Below are 17,027 nucleotides of genomic sequence, written 5' to 3'. Positions count from 1 at the left end.
ACAGACCATAATAATAACACCAGAGGAATTGTTAACAGCTATTTCATCATGGCACAGCTCTGGACACACTCGGACGGTCACATTTGAAACTATCATGCAAATCCATTATTACTTAGCATTTTAATAATTTTCTTTAATTTTAATAATTTCCCCACTACCTAACTACTTCAAACTCCAATTCAACCATACAAATGTATGAGGAAAAGTCATGAAGGATGTATTAGTTGTATCCTGGGGAAATTTGTTACCCTATTTCTTGATACTATTCTACATCACATTCAATTCCCAGTCCATATCTCATCTTCTGACTGAGCTCTATTCCTTCTCTATTAGATCAGTGTGCACTAAGATTGTATAAATGCCTCTACCGAGGTCTTATAAATGGATTTACAGCTTAAAGAATAAGGTATCCACAAAATAACATTTCCTACTTTGTATCCCAAGGCACCTATACATTCTGAAACTCATAAACACGAGACTGTTCAATAATGAGGAGATATTTAGAAATGTGTAAGTAAACGTTATTCCATTTTAGGATGGAAATGCAAAAAAACCAACAAAAAATAACAAAAAACAGAATACTTTTAAAAAGCCTATTGGAAAAATTCTAAACTCATTGGTCTCTACATACTGTCTTTTAAAAAATTAAGCTGAGTTGAATTCACACAATATAGGTACAGATATGAAGAGAGGAAGAACTGAAATGAAATTTCAGTAATATATTAATGTAAATATAGTAGAGACTAGTTCCCCACCACCTTTTCCTTTTTAAAACATTTGTGTGATTGAACTCAGCTTGGAAGTAGTCAATCCATAAATTATTAGAATTGATGATAAAAGAGGAAAGCTCAAAGATTATTAAATCTACTGAAAATAAAAGTAAACTTATCTTTGGTTGCAGAGGTTCTTACTAGTCTAGTTAAGGTTTATAGTAAATTCTCACTCAAATAAAATAACAATTTTAAAACAGAAAAGGGGGAAACAACAACAAAAAATGGAATCACTGAAAAACCTCAGAAGGTGGATCATTTATCCGCAGGGTAAAAAGGCTCTCCAGAGGGGACCGTAATGAGCTTCCAACACATCGCATTTTGTCTCCTTCAACAAATATGCTGAAGCTCATTTATATGAGAATAACAAAATTAAAATTAACATACAAAAAGGGGAATAATATCTTCTAAAATACATAGATTTTCAATATAGATCTAGTTTGTAGAGAGTCACTGCCAATCCTAAGGCAGGTGGTTCAAATCCACAACCTGCTCAAGAGGACAAAGATTGCTAATCTCCACAAGTGTGATATACAGGCTTGAAAACTTGCTGAAGGGTCAACTGTGAGTCAGTTACGACTCAATCCTGATGAGTATTAGAAATTTCAAGGTAGAAGATCAAACTTTCTTATGATGATTAAGAAACAAAACAAAATGCTTGAATTCTGCTGTAATATTTGAAATGTATTTTAGTGTCTTGAGAGACACATGAACTTAGATGATTTTGGACTGCTGTAAAATGTGCAGACTTGTTTCTAAGAAGTACGAAAAAAAGCCAAAAAAAGATAAATTCATTGTCAGTTTTGTTATTCCAAACTAAATAAATCAATCATGATATCCCAGTTCACTTGTTCACACAGCAAGCAAATGCTCTAAATTTCTTAAGAAGAGTACAGAACATCCACATCTGGATGCCAAAAAATTATTTATCTTCTAAGTATAATTTAAAAGAATCTAATTATGTGAGGTTTTTTTCCCCCTTTTCTGAATGATGGACTACGAGAAAGAAAAACAAACAAACACAACTGAAAGTCTGTATGGAAGAAGTGTAACTAGGGTGCTCCTTAAAGACAAGAGTGAGGATATTTCATTTCACACACTTTGGACTTTTCATCAGGAGGGGCTAGTCTTTGGAAAAAGATATCATGATGAGAAAGGTGGAGGGTCAAGAAAGAGAAGGGGATCCTTAGGATGGATCAATATAGTGACTGAAACAAGGGGCTCCAGCATGTGGGAGAATTTGAGGTTGGCACAGGAGTGGGCAAATTTCAGATCTGTCATTCATGGGGTCACTATGAGTCATAGTCAACTAAATGATATAAAACATCATATCTTTTGCATCACTGTTTTTATACTTTCCTGTAAATAATTTTCTACGTTAATCATGCTGGAAAAACTAAGTCACATATATGTTTTATCAATCAACATATTTTAATATTTCTCTTAATAATGCCAGTGATCATATTTTAATGGTGCATATTTAGATGATCAAAGACAAAGTACTCTCTTAAATAATATTAATTCCTCTAAAAAAATTTTGCAAACTTTTATTTTCTATAACAGTAGATTTTATTTTTCACTATTTAAAGGAAAGGCTGGCATTTTATTCTTTTCCTGAGATTTAAACTCATGAAATACTTAAATTGTGAATGAATACTAGTAGAAAATAGTTATGTTGAAAAGCAATTTTGTTTATGTGGTAATAAAAAATATTTTGTTAGTCAATGTGTTTGTCAAGCATTTTCTCAATTATTTGTTTCATTTATGCATTTATTTATTCATGCACTTATAAAGTCAAAATACCAAGATCACATAATAAGCAAAATAAACTCAATTAAATGAATTCATAATCAATTGGTTAAAATCTTGATACAAACTGCTTTTCTTAAAGCATAATTTGAAGACTCAGGGTAGAGGTAAAATAAAATGTTTAATTTGGCTTTAGTTTTTTACTTTAATTATAATATTTTATCTAAGGGTAAAAGCTGTAAGGACAATATTTAGTACTTTTATGTAAGGAAAATATTATAATATATGCAAATTTTTTATGATTTAATAGCTTCCGTGTTCAATTGAAACATTTTATAAATTGAGACACAATACATTCAGTCATTTCACTAACTGTACAATTTCAATCTTTAGAATGTGATGTATTGTTCTTTGAAAATTTCATTAAAGGAAAATCCATTGAGCAAGTAAGATTTGAATACATTGTTACATAATAAATTAATTTATTTCAACAGCTTAATTCTTTTATCATATTTATATGCTTGCCTTTCCAGTGTGTGGTATAAAATGGAGAATAATGGAGACAGTAAAAAATTGCTTAGGAGAGAATCTCATAATTATTACTGAAACAAAATAGATAATGAGTTTTATTCAAACATAATCAGAAAGAAGCAGTTTAGTGTCTATAGGGAAAGTATGTAAACGGGACTCATCATTTCATTTGTGTAATACCCTTTAACCTCCAGAACAAGCCTGAAGTAGGACACAGAGGAAGAACGTTTAATTTAATACTTCAACACACAGCTTTACTGTCCTACATCATAGCTCCACTAATCAATAAAACACAATATTTTGCAATATTCTATCTTTATAAAACTAGCCACAATTATAAATGAAAATTTAAGAGGAATATGCTCTCACTAAGTAAAAAAAAAAAAAGAGGTCATACTAATAAACTTAGTAACAGAATAACAATAAAGGAAGAGTAGTATTTATTGCCCTTGGGTAGAATAAAAGTCTTTAGAATTATCAAAAATAAAAAAAGAAATTCAAAACCAATATATTGAATCTATAATAAAAGTATAAAATGTTCATGTTCATACTATTTATATGTGAGTAATTGTTTAAAACAAATTGTGTTCTCCATTTCTTCCTTTCCACCACAAAATAAACAAAGGTCATATCTTGTCAAAATAGATATTTCCTTAGAGGAAGCATACATAATTACAAATCAAATCGATAGGAGAATTTTTCATTAAGCTTTAACTTATTTTGCTGCTTTTTAAATTCTTTTAAGCTTCTAATCTTTTCTGTTAGAAGTTATTTAAATTTAATACGGCTTCGAACAGGAGAGATATTTTTAACATTAAAGAACTCGCTAATATTCTTTCATCTTATAAAAATGAAGTTAACTAGCAACTTATTTATATAGACAGACCTTGTAAGAATTAAGACAACTAAGACTTTTTCATTCAATAACCATTTACTACATATGTATTCATATGTGTGCGTGTGTGTGAGTTTATGTAATTGGCACTGTTCTAGGTTTTGGTTATATCTGTTGTTATTGTTATATGCTGTCAAGTCAGAACCAACTCACAGCTGACCCTCCAGTAGATTTTTAGTGGCTGATCACTCTTCTTGCTCCCACAGCGTCTGGTGGATTTGAACCACCTGCCTTTTGGATGGCAGCACAATTTCTTATTATTAGGCTACCAGAGCTCCCTTGGTTATATATGTTGTTGTTAGGTTCCATAGAGTTGAGTATGACTCATAGTGCCCCTTTGAACAACAGATCTGAATCCCGTCCTGTCCTGGGACATCGTCATCATCTCTGATACATTTGAGCCCATTGCTGCAGTAACTACGTTAACATCTTGTTGGGGGTCTTCCTCTCTTTCTCTGACCTTCCACCTTTCCAAGTATGATATTCCTTTATAAGGAATAGCTTATCCTAGGAACATGTCCAGTGTATGAGAGCTGAAACTTAGTCATCTTTGCCTCCAGGGAGCACTCTGGCTGCCCCTCTCCCAAGAGATTTTTCCCCCCCTGTTGCTGGCCCGTGGAATATCCAGTAGTCTTCTCTAATACCACAACTCAAAGGCATCTATTCTTCTTCTGTCATCTCTATTTATTGTTCTGCTCTCAGATGCATAGCTAGTGACTGAAAAGAGTAAACCTTAATCAACTGCACTTTTATATTCACACTTATATCATTGGTATTTAGTGTTTTAGAGAGGTCCCTGACAGTAGATTTGCCCAATGCAATACATTTCCTGATCTTCTGACTGCTGGTACTTTGATTATGGATCAAAATAAGATGACATCATTTACAGTTTCAAGCCTTTTCCTATCTATCATGATGGTGACAATGATCCAGTAATAAAGACCTTACAACTTGATGTTATATGTAGTCTGTATTGAAGGTTGCAGTCTTTGGTCTCCTCCAGCAAATATTTCAAGTCCTCCTTATTTTCAGCAAGCAAGCTGTGTCATCTGTATCACATAGATTGTTAAGTCCTCCTCTGATCCTAATACCACATTCTTCTTCATAGAATCTGGCTTCACAAATTATTTGCTTCATGAATCCGATCAGCATACAGATTAAATAGGTATGGAAAAAAGGATACAACCCTGACACCCATTTTCCCGATTTTAAACCATGCAATGTTTCCTTGTTCTGCTCAGACAACAGCTACTTGGTGTAGGAATAGATTTTATATGAGCACAATTAAATGTTCTGGAATTTCCATTTTTCTCAATATTAGGCACAGTTTGCTGTGATCCACACACTCAGATGCCTTTGCGTAGTCAATAAAACACAGATATACTGGTATTCTCTGCTTTGAGCCAGGATCCATCTGACCTCAGAGATTATATCCTTGATGCCACGACCTCTACTAAACTTACTTGAACTTCTGGCAGTGCCCTGTCAGAAGTCAGTTCCAGTCATTTTTGGGTGATCTTTTGCAATATTTTGCTTGCATGAGATAGTAACAATATTGTTCAATAATTTCCACATTCAGTAGGATCACTTTATTGGGAATGGGAACAAATACGAATCTTTTTCAGTGAGCCAGGCAGATAGTCAGTTGTCTTCCAAATTTCCTGAAATAGACTGTTGGGCACATTCTGGTTTGTATAAGTAAGCTGAAATATGTCAGTCAGTATCCCACCTGTTCCTGGGCCTTATTTTATGCCAGTGTCTTCAATGCAACTTGAACTTCTTGTGTTCCCATTGATATTGGTTCGCATAGTACTTCCTGAAATTTTCAGTGTAAACAAACTTATTTTGGTATAATGTTTGTGTATTTCTTCCATCTTCTTTGCCCCATCTGCCAGTCCACATTATAACACACTCCTTGTTCCAGACTCTCATACATATGACACCTAATCATATATTCCTTTCAGACAGTTTTTCCTCTCAACTGTTCTAATGCACTGTTCATTTTTTATCTATTCTTTTCCCAGTCTCTTCCCAACCCTTCATATCTATCCTATTTTATAACAGCAGTGTCATATAGTATTTGTCCATTTGTAACAGAGATATTTCACTCAATCTAATGTCCTTAAGGCTCCCTGACACTGTGTAATGTTTTCGGAGGTGTTTTTTTTTTCAGTGATGCATAATATTTCATTGTGTACCATTATTCTCTGTCTTCTTTTGATGCTTTCAAAACCATTAAAAATTTTGCTTATAGTACCTCTCACTACTGCAGCTAGAGGACCAAATTTGTTTTAAAAGTCTCTGAGCTTGAAAAATGCCAAATATATTCTTCTCTTTATATTCTCTGACTCCAGCTCTGGGCCCATTCTTTAGAATACTTTATCTTCTTGGGCGTCCCTTTGAAATCTTCTGTTCAGGTCCTTTACTTCAGCATCTCTTCCCCTTTTTTTTGCTTTTAGAGGCTCTAATTCAATTTTTATAGTTTCTTCAGAGATCCACTTCGTTTTGTTTTCTCTCTCCTCTGTCTTTGTAATACTGTTTTGCTCTCTTCAATGATAATACCCTTTATTGCATCCCACAGCTCTTCTATCATTAGTTATCAGTGCTTTAAACCTGTTCTTAAGAGAATTTTTTTTAAAAAATTCAGGTGAGAAAGATTAATATCTTATTTTACTCTGCTTTCTATTATTGCACTTCACAGATATTATCTTCTTTTACTAAATGAAGGTTTGTTGCAACACAATATCCTGTCAGATTAGTGGCAACATTTTTCCCCCAACAGCATGTGCTCATATTGTGCCTCTGGATCAGATTTTGATAATTTTCACAATCTTTTAATTTGTCCTTAAATTTATGGTATGGTTAATTTTCTTTTTTAGAGAAACAGGCAAATTTTCCATAAGAAACTAAAAAACTATGTGACTCATTATATCACCACATTTGGTTTATTGTGGTGGTTTAATGACGATGCCCCAGTTTCTCTGAGTCATGTATCCAATATGGCAAAGCTGACATATAACCCTTTACATATATATTATATACTCAAAGACATTTTACTGAATTTCAGAACATGCTAACAAAATTACGATGCTCTGGAACGTTTAGGGGAGATAAGTAGCTGAATCAACCTTCTCAAATTGGGGAATGTTAAAAAATAAATCATTTCTAAAACACATAATAAGCTATCCTGGGGTCTCCACTTGCTTGTTTGTTTGAAGATGCTAATCACTGAAAGTTTTAAATTGAGGCGCCAAAAATATTTTCATAGCTTTAGTGTTTATCTTGATGGCAGAACCCAAGATTTAATCAACTTTAGTAATAACTGTGAAATTGGTAGGACTCAAAGTTTTAATCATAAGCATTTATATTCTCTCACTATTCCTTTAAATTTATTCAGTAACAGTGCAAAGCTGGCTGAAAGAGTAGGAGTTGTGCTGCCAACTTAAAAGCAAGCAGTTTGATCCACCAGCTGCTTTAAGTGAGAAAGCTACTCCTGTGTGATCACTGCCTCTGAAAACCCACTGACAGTTTGCTTGTAGGTTTTGACTCAATGCAAATAAGTGTCAGTTTTAGAGATGAAAATACAAGCTGTCTCGTGACTTTTGAGGAAGCTCTGGTACCTTAGTGATAGGGAGTTGTGTTGCCAATGCAAAGGTACCAAGTTCAAATCCACCAGCCACTCTATGGGAGAAGGATGGGCAATTCTTACCATGTACTTGAGAGCTTCTAAAAATCTGCTGGAGAGTCAACTATGAGTCAGTTCTGACTCAAGCACCAACACCAACATAATTTTTCGGTTAACTCTTTGGTTACACAACATCCCAGAATCATTGTACTCAGCAAAACAATTTTTTTTAATTTATTATTTATTTTTTAATCTGGTGTACCTTAGAATTGGATCCAATGGGCACAGGAGGAGTTTGCCCCTCCTTCTTCCGCAGAGCATCTGGTGGATTCAAACCATGCACTTTGAGGATTGCAGTGCATCTTCTTACCACTAGGCTACCAGAGCTGAGCAAAACAAATTCTTGATTGTGACATTAGGATTCAATGAGGGAGACCACTTGCACTATAAAGCACAAAAGTTCCTAGCTAAAGCAAATTAACGTTTTTGTTAAATAGGTATATTTAACTTTTATTTTGATGCTAAAATATTCAAACTTAATGCTTTCGAAACAGAACATACTCCCAGATGCTGCTCCAGTGGGTTTTCCAAAGCTGTGAACTGACTTGGAGGAGATTGTCCATCTATCTCCTGCCAAGCAGCTGGTGGATTCAAACTGCCTGCAAATGGGTTGGCAGTGAAGTTATTTATCCAATAGGCCATCAAAGCTCCCTTACTCAACCACTGTATGAAATTATAAATAGTACAATTCAAGAAATGTCTTTTGTTATTAGGGAATTTCTAATGGGTGGAAATATTCTATTCTCATAGGACTTTCAAAAAATGCAGCTGCGTAAGAATTAAGAGAATAGGACCAAGATCAAGAGAGATTTCTAAATGTATGATACAGTGTCATTTCCTAAACGTAGTATCAATTCCCTGCAAAATTCTAGGACTTATTCTTACATAGATGATTTGAAATATTTAATGGAAAACAAAACCAAGCACAAAATTATGATAAAATGAAAGTAGCCTAATGTACAGGGACTTTTACAAATTTTAAAAATACTAATTAAATCATTCTAACAATCTGAAGAGTCAGGTACTGTATTACCCCCATATTAGACTAAGAAACATAGGTACATCAGATAACTTAATCAAGATTTCATGACATGGTCGAGCTGAAATATAAACTAAGAAATTGCCCTCCTAAATCCTTATTTAAACCACGTAAATATGCTGCTGGTGGCCGAGGGGTAAGGTGTTGCATTGCCAACCCAGAAGCAGATGGCTTCAATCCACCAGCTGCTTCACTGAGGAATGATCGACCCTCTCCTTCTGTGCAGTTTACAACCACCAGGAAACCTCTGCAGGGTCAGCTAGGAGATGGTTCCGACTTGATGACGATGCCAGGAAGAAAATACAAAAGGGGAAATACTCTTTCTGATTTTCAATTATACCAATATTTCTCCATGTACTTTTTGAACCAAAAGGCTTATGATATCATTATGGGTTTATTAAATAAAAAGTCAGAAAATATTGATTCACTTACAGAAACTTAAGGTATTTGATAGATAATACCTAAAAGGAATCTATTAGTAGCATGTTTCAGCCTATTAGAAATTCTCTAATGACAACAGAAATAGATTTCTTGATTTATATTGTTTACATTTCATACTGTGATTTGAGATATACAAATAATACATCCTTTTAAAATTTGGAAGTGATACAAATATGGCATGATGTGCAAATATGATAAGTTTCAAGTTCTACTATGTGCAAGAATCTAAACAGCCTAAATCAATAGACTTAAATTAAATAACTCAAGATGAAGAAGCGCAAATTCTGAGTATAAGCCTGGGGAACACAGTGGTTATGTGAAAGAATTGTCACTTACCATGCAAGCAGGAGACACAGGTTCATAGTGGGTTCAATGCCCACCGAATGCACCTTACGTGCAGTAACCACTTATACCAGTGTTAACTCTGCATGTTCTTGCAATGCTGGAAAGATTTCAGCCCGGTCTCCAGAATAAAATAGACCATAAAGGTCTAGCAATTTATGACCAAAAAACCAACCTATGGAAAGCTATGGATTACTATATTCCGGTCCACAACTAGCCATGCGGATGGAGCAGGATTGCAGAGTAGGGGACTCATGAGTTCAGGCTGATTCCAGCTAACCGTAATATAAGTAGAAGTTGAAGGAGAATTGGTTTTCCATAATTTCACTTCTAAAGGAATATAACTTATTGAATTATACATTCAGTTATCGAAGAATGTTATGAATAATAAGACTACACTTATAGGTTATGGTCCTTGGAAAAAAGACATCATGATTAAGAGAATCAAAAGTCAGTAATATCTAGGAAGACCCTTACAGGGAGTGGCAAACACCGTGACTGCACTTGGGCATACAAGAGATTCGGAGGATGGTGCAGGATACAGCAAGGTTTCCATCTGTTGTTCAGAGTCTCTGTGACTCGCTGATTTGTTGGAAGCTACTAACAACAACAATGTCCAAATAAAACACAAAAAAACCCCAATTCTAACTTGGTGTTCTCCAACAAGCCAATTCCACCCAGAGCGACACTGAGTAGAATTACCCTAAAAGATTTTTTGCCTTGTAAACTCTATAATAGTACATCTCCAGGGTTTTCTCCTCAGGGATTGTGGGTTTTGAACCACGACCTATTGGTAAGTAGTTGAGCACTTGGCTATTGTGTCTCTAGGGTTCCTTAATGACACTAAGCATGTTGTTTAGGTTGTTGGGGTTTCCTCCGCTTTTTTCCTTTAGTGAAAATGTGCAACACTGCTCAGTAGAGCAAGCAGAACAGAGGACTATCAGTGATGGCTATTAATGCTGTTGTTAGCTACCACCTGGTTAACTAACTCATGGCAACCCAGGCACTATGAGATCACACTCTCGTCACAGAATTTTCACTGGCTGGTACTTTAGCAGTAGACCAGCAAGCACCTCTTCTTCCTTTGTCCTAGGCTGAAGCTTCCACTGAAAACGGATCAGCTTCATAACAGTATTCAAGTCTCTGCTCAGGGATTAATGGTGTCTCTGCATGGGGAACATTAACCAGGAATCAAGTACCAAGCATGTTGTGGTTGCTGTTGTTATGTGCCGTCAAGTCACTTGCGACTCATAGTGACCCTATGTACAACAGCTCTAAACTCTGCTCTGTCCTGTGCCAATCTCATTGCCTCCGACACACTCATCCTGATTGCCCCAGTCACTGAATCAATCCACCTCCTATAGGGCCTTCCCTTCCTGAATCTGTCCTCTACTTTGCCAAGCATGATGTCCCTCTCCAAGGACCGGTCTCTCCTTACAACATGACCAAAGTGTGTCAGACAAAGTCTCAGAATCCTTGCCTCCGAGGAGCAGCCCGTTTTAACCCTCTCCAGGATGAATCTGTTCTCTTTGCAGTCCATGACAACTTCAGCACTCTTCTCCAACACCAAAGCTCAAAAGCATCAATTCTCCTTCTATCCTCCTTGGTCATTGTCCAGCTCTCTGATGCATAATAAGTTATTGCAAAGACTATGGCCTGTACCAGATGCACCTTTGTCTCCAGAGATACACCATTGCTCTTGAATACTTTAGAGAGGTCCCTAACAGCAGACTTTCCCATGGCAATACGTCTTTTAATTTCCTAGCTACTGTGCCAAGAGTGTTGATTGTGGAGCCAAGCAAACTAAAGCTGTGAACAATCTCAGTCTCTTCACCATCAATCTTTATTCTGCTAATTGGTCCAGTGGTGAGAATCTTCGTCTTTTTGACAGTATATAAACTGAGAATTCTAGAAATGGCCCAGAACTATTACAAAGGAAAGTACTTTTGCATTATTATAGATTGAATTATCTAATTGATTTCCGGTAGGAAAGAAACCCTTTAACCCTTTTGAGAAGCTCATAGGATAGATATTGCCCACCAACATTTGTCATCTCTCAGATTTCTTGAGAAGCTAATCTTCCCATTGCAGCACATGCATGGACTTGTATAACTGAGTGACTATGAAGAAATCGGCAGACTTCCACCACTCTTAGTACTAGAGTCCTGTGGATTATAAGTGCCACATAGAATGGTATCAAAACCATTGTTGTTTTTGTTGTTAGGTGCTGTCATGTCAGAACTGACTCACAGCTGATGCTTCAACGGGCTTTCATCATTCTCTCAAAAGTAACATATTTTCCCCATGATTTGAGCATACCGTCCATTGATGAAAACGCAAGGTGTTAATAAAACAATCAATGTTGAGTTTGGTTATCCAGGGGAACGTGTTCAAATGCATTCAGCTGTTGGAAAGGTACAGGAGGAGAATGTCCCTCCTTCTCCAGCAGAGCATCTGGTGGATTTGAACCGTGCACCTCTGGGATTGCAGTGTAAAGCTTTCTTAAAGTTCTAGCTTTCTCAGTTCCTTCTTGATAATTGTGCAACAGTAGCATTCTTGGAAAAACAAGCTCTGTTAACAGTGGACACGGCTCTTCTGAGAAATAGATTTTATTTTTCCTTTGCAAAATATATCTTGGAAAATTGTATGCAGGAGTTGTACACATCATTATAGTGTCATTATTATAAGAAAAATGTATTTTGAATATTATTCCAAATTTTTTATAATTAGTCTCAGGTGTTTTTCCTACAAGATTTGTTTTGGGGAACTCTGTAAATTAAGTGTATTGTATTCTGAAAAAGAAGGTGATGATTATGTAATTAAGGATAGAGCAGCATGAGATAACCTTAATGTGATTTTAAAAATTAATAAGTTTTGCATAATATTCTATGTTATTATTTTCTATCCCTTACTCCATTTCACAATGCAATTAGATAATGGTAAAAAAAAAAACACATCGTAGAAAAATAACATGAAGAAAATAAATATAAATGTGCAAATATAAAATGAACTTCCAATTGTTTTGTCTCAACTATTTCTTTGTATTGTCTCCACTATATCTTAGATCCACACTATGTTCTATAAACAAAAAATGAGAAAGATTGATAAGCTCAGTATAATACATCCAGTACGTGGTGAAATAAAATTTAACCCTCCCTCTTCTGAAAAGAAATAATCCTAGCCTATATCTGGAGGTCAATTACTACAAGTTTGGTGTTTTTTTTCCCATCATCTGTTTTCTGTGACTTAGAATTTCAGAACTGAAAATTACTCAAGGAATAGGAATGATTAATTAAGAGATGGTGGCTTAAAAAGAACAAAGGGAAGCAATTGTTTGAGAAAACAATTACCTTAATAACAGATGTTTCAACTCTTGATGGAGGACTCTGGACTTGTGCTGCTGCCGCCATATTTGCAATGGTGCTGAGGTGGTTCATCTGGCTCATTGCCATGGTGACAGATGCTGGAGGTAGGCTGACAGGTATTAGAGGGTGGGGCATCATCATAAAAGGAAGTTCCAATCCTATAAGAAAGTACACACATATCTTCATTGCTCTGATCAAAAGCAAAGTGTGAAACATGGTAAATCATTTTTACAATCACTAAGAATCTAAATAATCAAATGCTAAAGCAATAAGAAATATTACAATAATGATAACCATATCCAAAGGGGAGGGGACCCAATATTCTTTGGATGTAACAACACAACTCACCACTCAAGGAAATTAGGCTTAAAACTACTTTGGTTCTATGATTTATCATATCATCAATTTTCACGTGCTTAATACAGAATGTCAAATTTATGCTACATAATTCTTCTGAGCAGTCTCAATTTCTTTTAAGGTAGGAATTTCTTTACGTTATTGTGATTACTCATCTAGATATCACTTAATACATCACTTGTCCTCTATTTTGACATTTCATAATTACAGATTTTTTTTAAAACTAAATTAGAGAAATACTATCGTACCATTTCGCAGAAGGTGGTTCTGCTGAAGATGGTTGAGAGGATGTCTAACTAGAAGGCTATGCGCTCCAGGCACGCAGGGGTGAGTTAGAGAGGCCTGAGCCCCCTGGGTGGGGGGACAGTGCATTGTTTCCTTATCCCAAGAACCATCACTGCTGCCTGTGGGGAATGAATATAAATTATTTGGATACAATATTATTCCAAATCTTCCACTAAATGAGATTTAAAAAGCCTATCACATTTAGAGATTGGCACACTAAATGATTTCTAGGGAAAAAAACCTAATGTAAGTAACTTTTTCCTTGACCATATTTTTTTAATATTCCTTGGGTTTGATAATCTCAGCTTTTTTGCAAAATAATACTTCTATAATGTTATTGTTGTGTACCATTGAGTTGGAATCAAACCATAACTGATACTTCGGCAAGTTTTCAGAGGCAGTTAATGGCATTGAAGGAGATTGCCCATCCTTCTCGTATAGAGCAGCTGGTGGCCTCAAACTGAGTGTCTTTGCAATTATAGTGCAGCTTCTTGCCATTAGGCCACCAGAGCTCCCTATATCTATAATATTAACCTTATTTTCAGGCTTTAATCTTGTTTGACTACTCAATAAAAAAAGTTCTCTACTGTGTACTTAGAGAATTAATTATGTGTTGGAGCAGAAACACATTGATATTTATAGAATACAAAGTTATCTTTGCTTTAAATGGTACTTTAGTCATTCTTTAGTATTAAAGTACTGAATAAATTTACAGCAAATCCTGAATATGGAATCACTAAATGCCAATTTGGTTAGCCATGGAACAGAGGAGGCAAAAGGTCATTTTCGGAAAGATCCTAACAATGTCAAGGCAATAAAATTAAATGATTGTGGGGTAACTATGGGGTGGGGAAGGTATATATGTTTGTCAAAAAAAATGCATCACTTGTTTTCAACTAAAACGGCATAAATTTGTAGCTTTGGCAATGGAGAAGGCATAGCAGTATATATGAGATCTTGTATTTCAATACTAGTAACAATGTCTTAGACTGAACTAAATCTTAGAATATCTTAACAAGACATTCTTTGGAATTTGTTTATAAATCTTTTCATCATAGGTATGCACCCAAATTGCTTCAGCTTAATATAGTTTATTTCTTAACTTAAACTTTTAAATAGATGCTCTATTTTCATAGAATATGCATGAATACAGTAAAGTTGGTAAAACTCCAATTTAAATTCTTTAGCTCTATTAAATGCCTCATTGTAAAGTCTCTGCGATGTAGGTTTTAATGAAGAATACTTAGTTACTACCATGATTTTCTTTCCATTTATTTCATGAAGACAGTTAAGCTTCAATATAAATTCAAACTCATTAGCTCAATACTGTCTAGATCTTAGAGTAAATTGTTCAGAAGTGGGTAATGAAAACTCAATTCAAATTCTTCAGCAATCAAACAAAGCCATTTTATTAAACAATGAAAAAAATCAATTAAAATGTATTACTTTATACTTTTACAAGAAACTATGACAGCTTTTGGTTAAAAAAAAAGTTTACAGCTTCATACAAAAATGACTCACATAAAAGAAATTCTCCAGCTTGCTCTTCCTGTGATAAAATGTTCATTTTCAGAGTCAAAATTTAATATACCTTATTTCTCGACTTGAAACAATTTTAAACACTTGAACTGAGCTACTCATCAAACAAGCAAAAACTCTGTAAGCTTAAATGAATTCTTTTAAATGTATGATGTCAAAAGAATATCCAGTGATAAGCATTTTAAATATTTTCACTTTACACTGTCTTTATCAAAGTACATGCATAGTTTTTCAAGCCATATTTAACCCATGTTTTGTGGTTGTGTACCGAGTCAGGGCCACCAACAGCTGACCCTCCAGCAGGTTTTCAGAGACGATAAGTCACAAGGGAATTGACTGTCCACCTTTCTCCCATGGACCAGTTGACAGAACGAGAAGAAAAGGTGCCTAGTGGTGTCGTGGTCGCTGCCGGTTTTCAGAGACAATAAATTAAACAGAAGGAGACTGACCAACCTTTTATAGGGGAGCAATTTGTGGATTATAAACATGTGCATTTATTTGGGCGTGCAAATCAGCTTCCAACCATTAGGCTTTCAGAGCTCCGTTTGGAGCAGCGTGGATTCAAACTGCTGACCATTGAATTGGCAGCACAACATGTAGCCAACTATACCACCAGAGTTCCTTATAAATAAATTATAGTATAATGTGATATGAAATAACTTCGAGAGAGAGATCAGCTGGCCCAGTGGACAGAAAGCAATGCTACCAAGCCAAAGATGGGTGACTTTTAATCCGCGGCCCTCGAGCCTGTCTTTCATTGTTTTTGTTCAGACATTCCTCTAGGTCGTATAGCCCTGGTGTACAAGTTGCCGTCCCACGGACACTTGTGGTTGCTGTGAGGCTGAACACTGTGACACGGACGTGTCAAATGTGTTAATGGTTGGCTACCCAATGCAGACAGAGAGTGGGGTGGAGCTCCCCGATTAAAATAAGCTTGGAAGGAGGAGTGGCGTCCACTTCCATAATAGCTTGCCTCCGGAAACCCTATGAACCTGGAGAGAGGATGAAAGTCACCCAAGCGTCAAGGACACTCTACTTCATAGGGTCGCTATGAGTCGCCTGGGACTCGATGGCACTTAATTAACAACAACAACCACATGGTATGACATTCACTACAATAAAGACATAAAAATAATGGAACTATAAACTTGAATAGAGTCAAGGACAATAGTTAAGAAACTCATGAAAGGACCAATATAGTGCACTGAACAAGGGGTGCTGGTCGCTTAGTGGCTAAATGTTAATCTGCTAACCCAAAAGTTCGCAGCTGGACTCTACCAGCCACTCTGCTGAAGAAAGGGCTGGTGATTTGCTGTCATGAAGATGACAGCCAAGGAAGCCTGAAAGAAAGTTCTACTCAGCTATATAAAGCTGCTATTGGTCGAGATGATTTCAGTCATACTCAACAACAGCACTGCATCTCATCGTTTACTTACTCGGAAGCTAAGACTGTTACAATTTGGAGAAGGAGGAGGTAATGATATTTGCAGATCTTATTTACTAAGAGCAGAACACACCAGAAGCTATTACAGGATAACAAGTGGGACAGCCACATGACCATGGACATATTGATGTTCCAATAAGAATACTACAGTGTGATGTTGGTAAGGTAAAAATGAAGGAATACCAGTCTTACACCAAGCAGGAATCAGGAAGTTCACCAACGTAAGAGGGAAAATTGAAATTATCATCTCATTGCCATTTTTTGTCTCCAGTCATGAAAAGATACTTTAAACATAATTTGAAATGTATTTACTCTGCTTCATTATAACTAAAGCCATTTGTAGCAGTATTGATGGCTACTCACAGAAGAGACCCTTATTAGGGAATTCCTGCCCATCTTTTACCTAGGTAACAACTGGTGAATCTGAACCACTAACCTTTTGACTGTCCGCTCCACATGCTAAGCATTACTCTGCTAGAGTTCCTTTCAATTATACTTAAAATAATAGTTGATTAATAATTATAAATTCCAGTATGTGGGACTGAAGTATAAAAATTAGATGCAATTGTGTTTTTCTTTTTCTGT

General features: G+C 35.7%; 1 protein-coding gene across 1 annotated transcript in view; it reads right to left on the bottom strand.

Annotated features, from left to right (window-relative positions):
* The window catches only part of DACH1 (dachshund family transcription factor 1), a 581,146-nt gene that overhangs the window by 174,166 nt on the left and 389,953 nt on the right, over positions 1-17,027 (bottom strand). The window contains exon 4 of the mRNA XM_006882713.1: positions 12,803-12,975. Within this exon, the coding sequence (XP_006882775.1) occupies positions 12,803-12,975 (173 nt within the window). The remainder of the gene's footprint in view (positions 1-12,802; positions 12,976-17,027) is intronic.

The sequence above is a fragment of the Elephantulus edwardii genome, unplaced genomic scaffold, assembly GCF_000299155.1.
Source record: "Elephantulus edwardii isolate Elephantulus edwardi_28Jun2011 unplaced genomic scaffold, EleEdw1.0 scaffold00023, whole genome shotgun sequence".
In the NCBI taxonomy this organism is placed as follows: Eukaryota; Metazoa; Chordata; class Mammalia; order Macroscelidea; family Macroscelididae; genus Elephantulus; species Elephantulus edwardii.
This window is presented reverse-complemented; position numbering and strand designations above follow the sequence as displayed.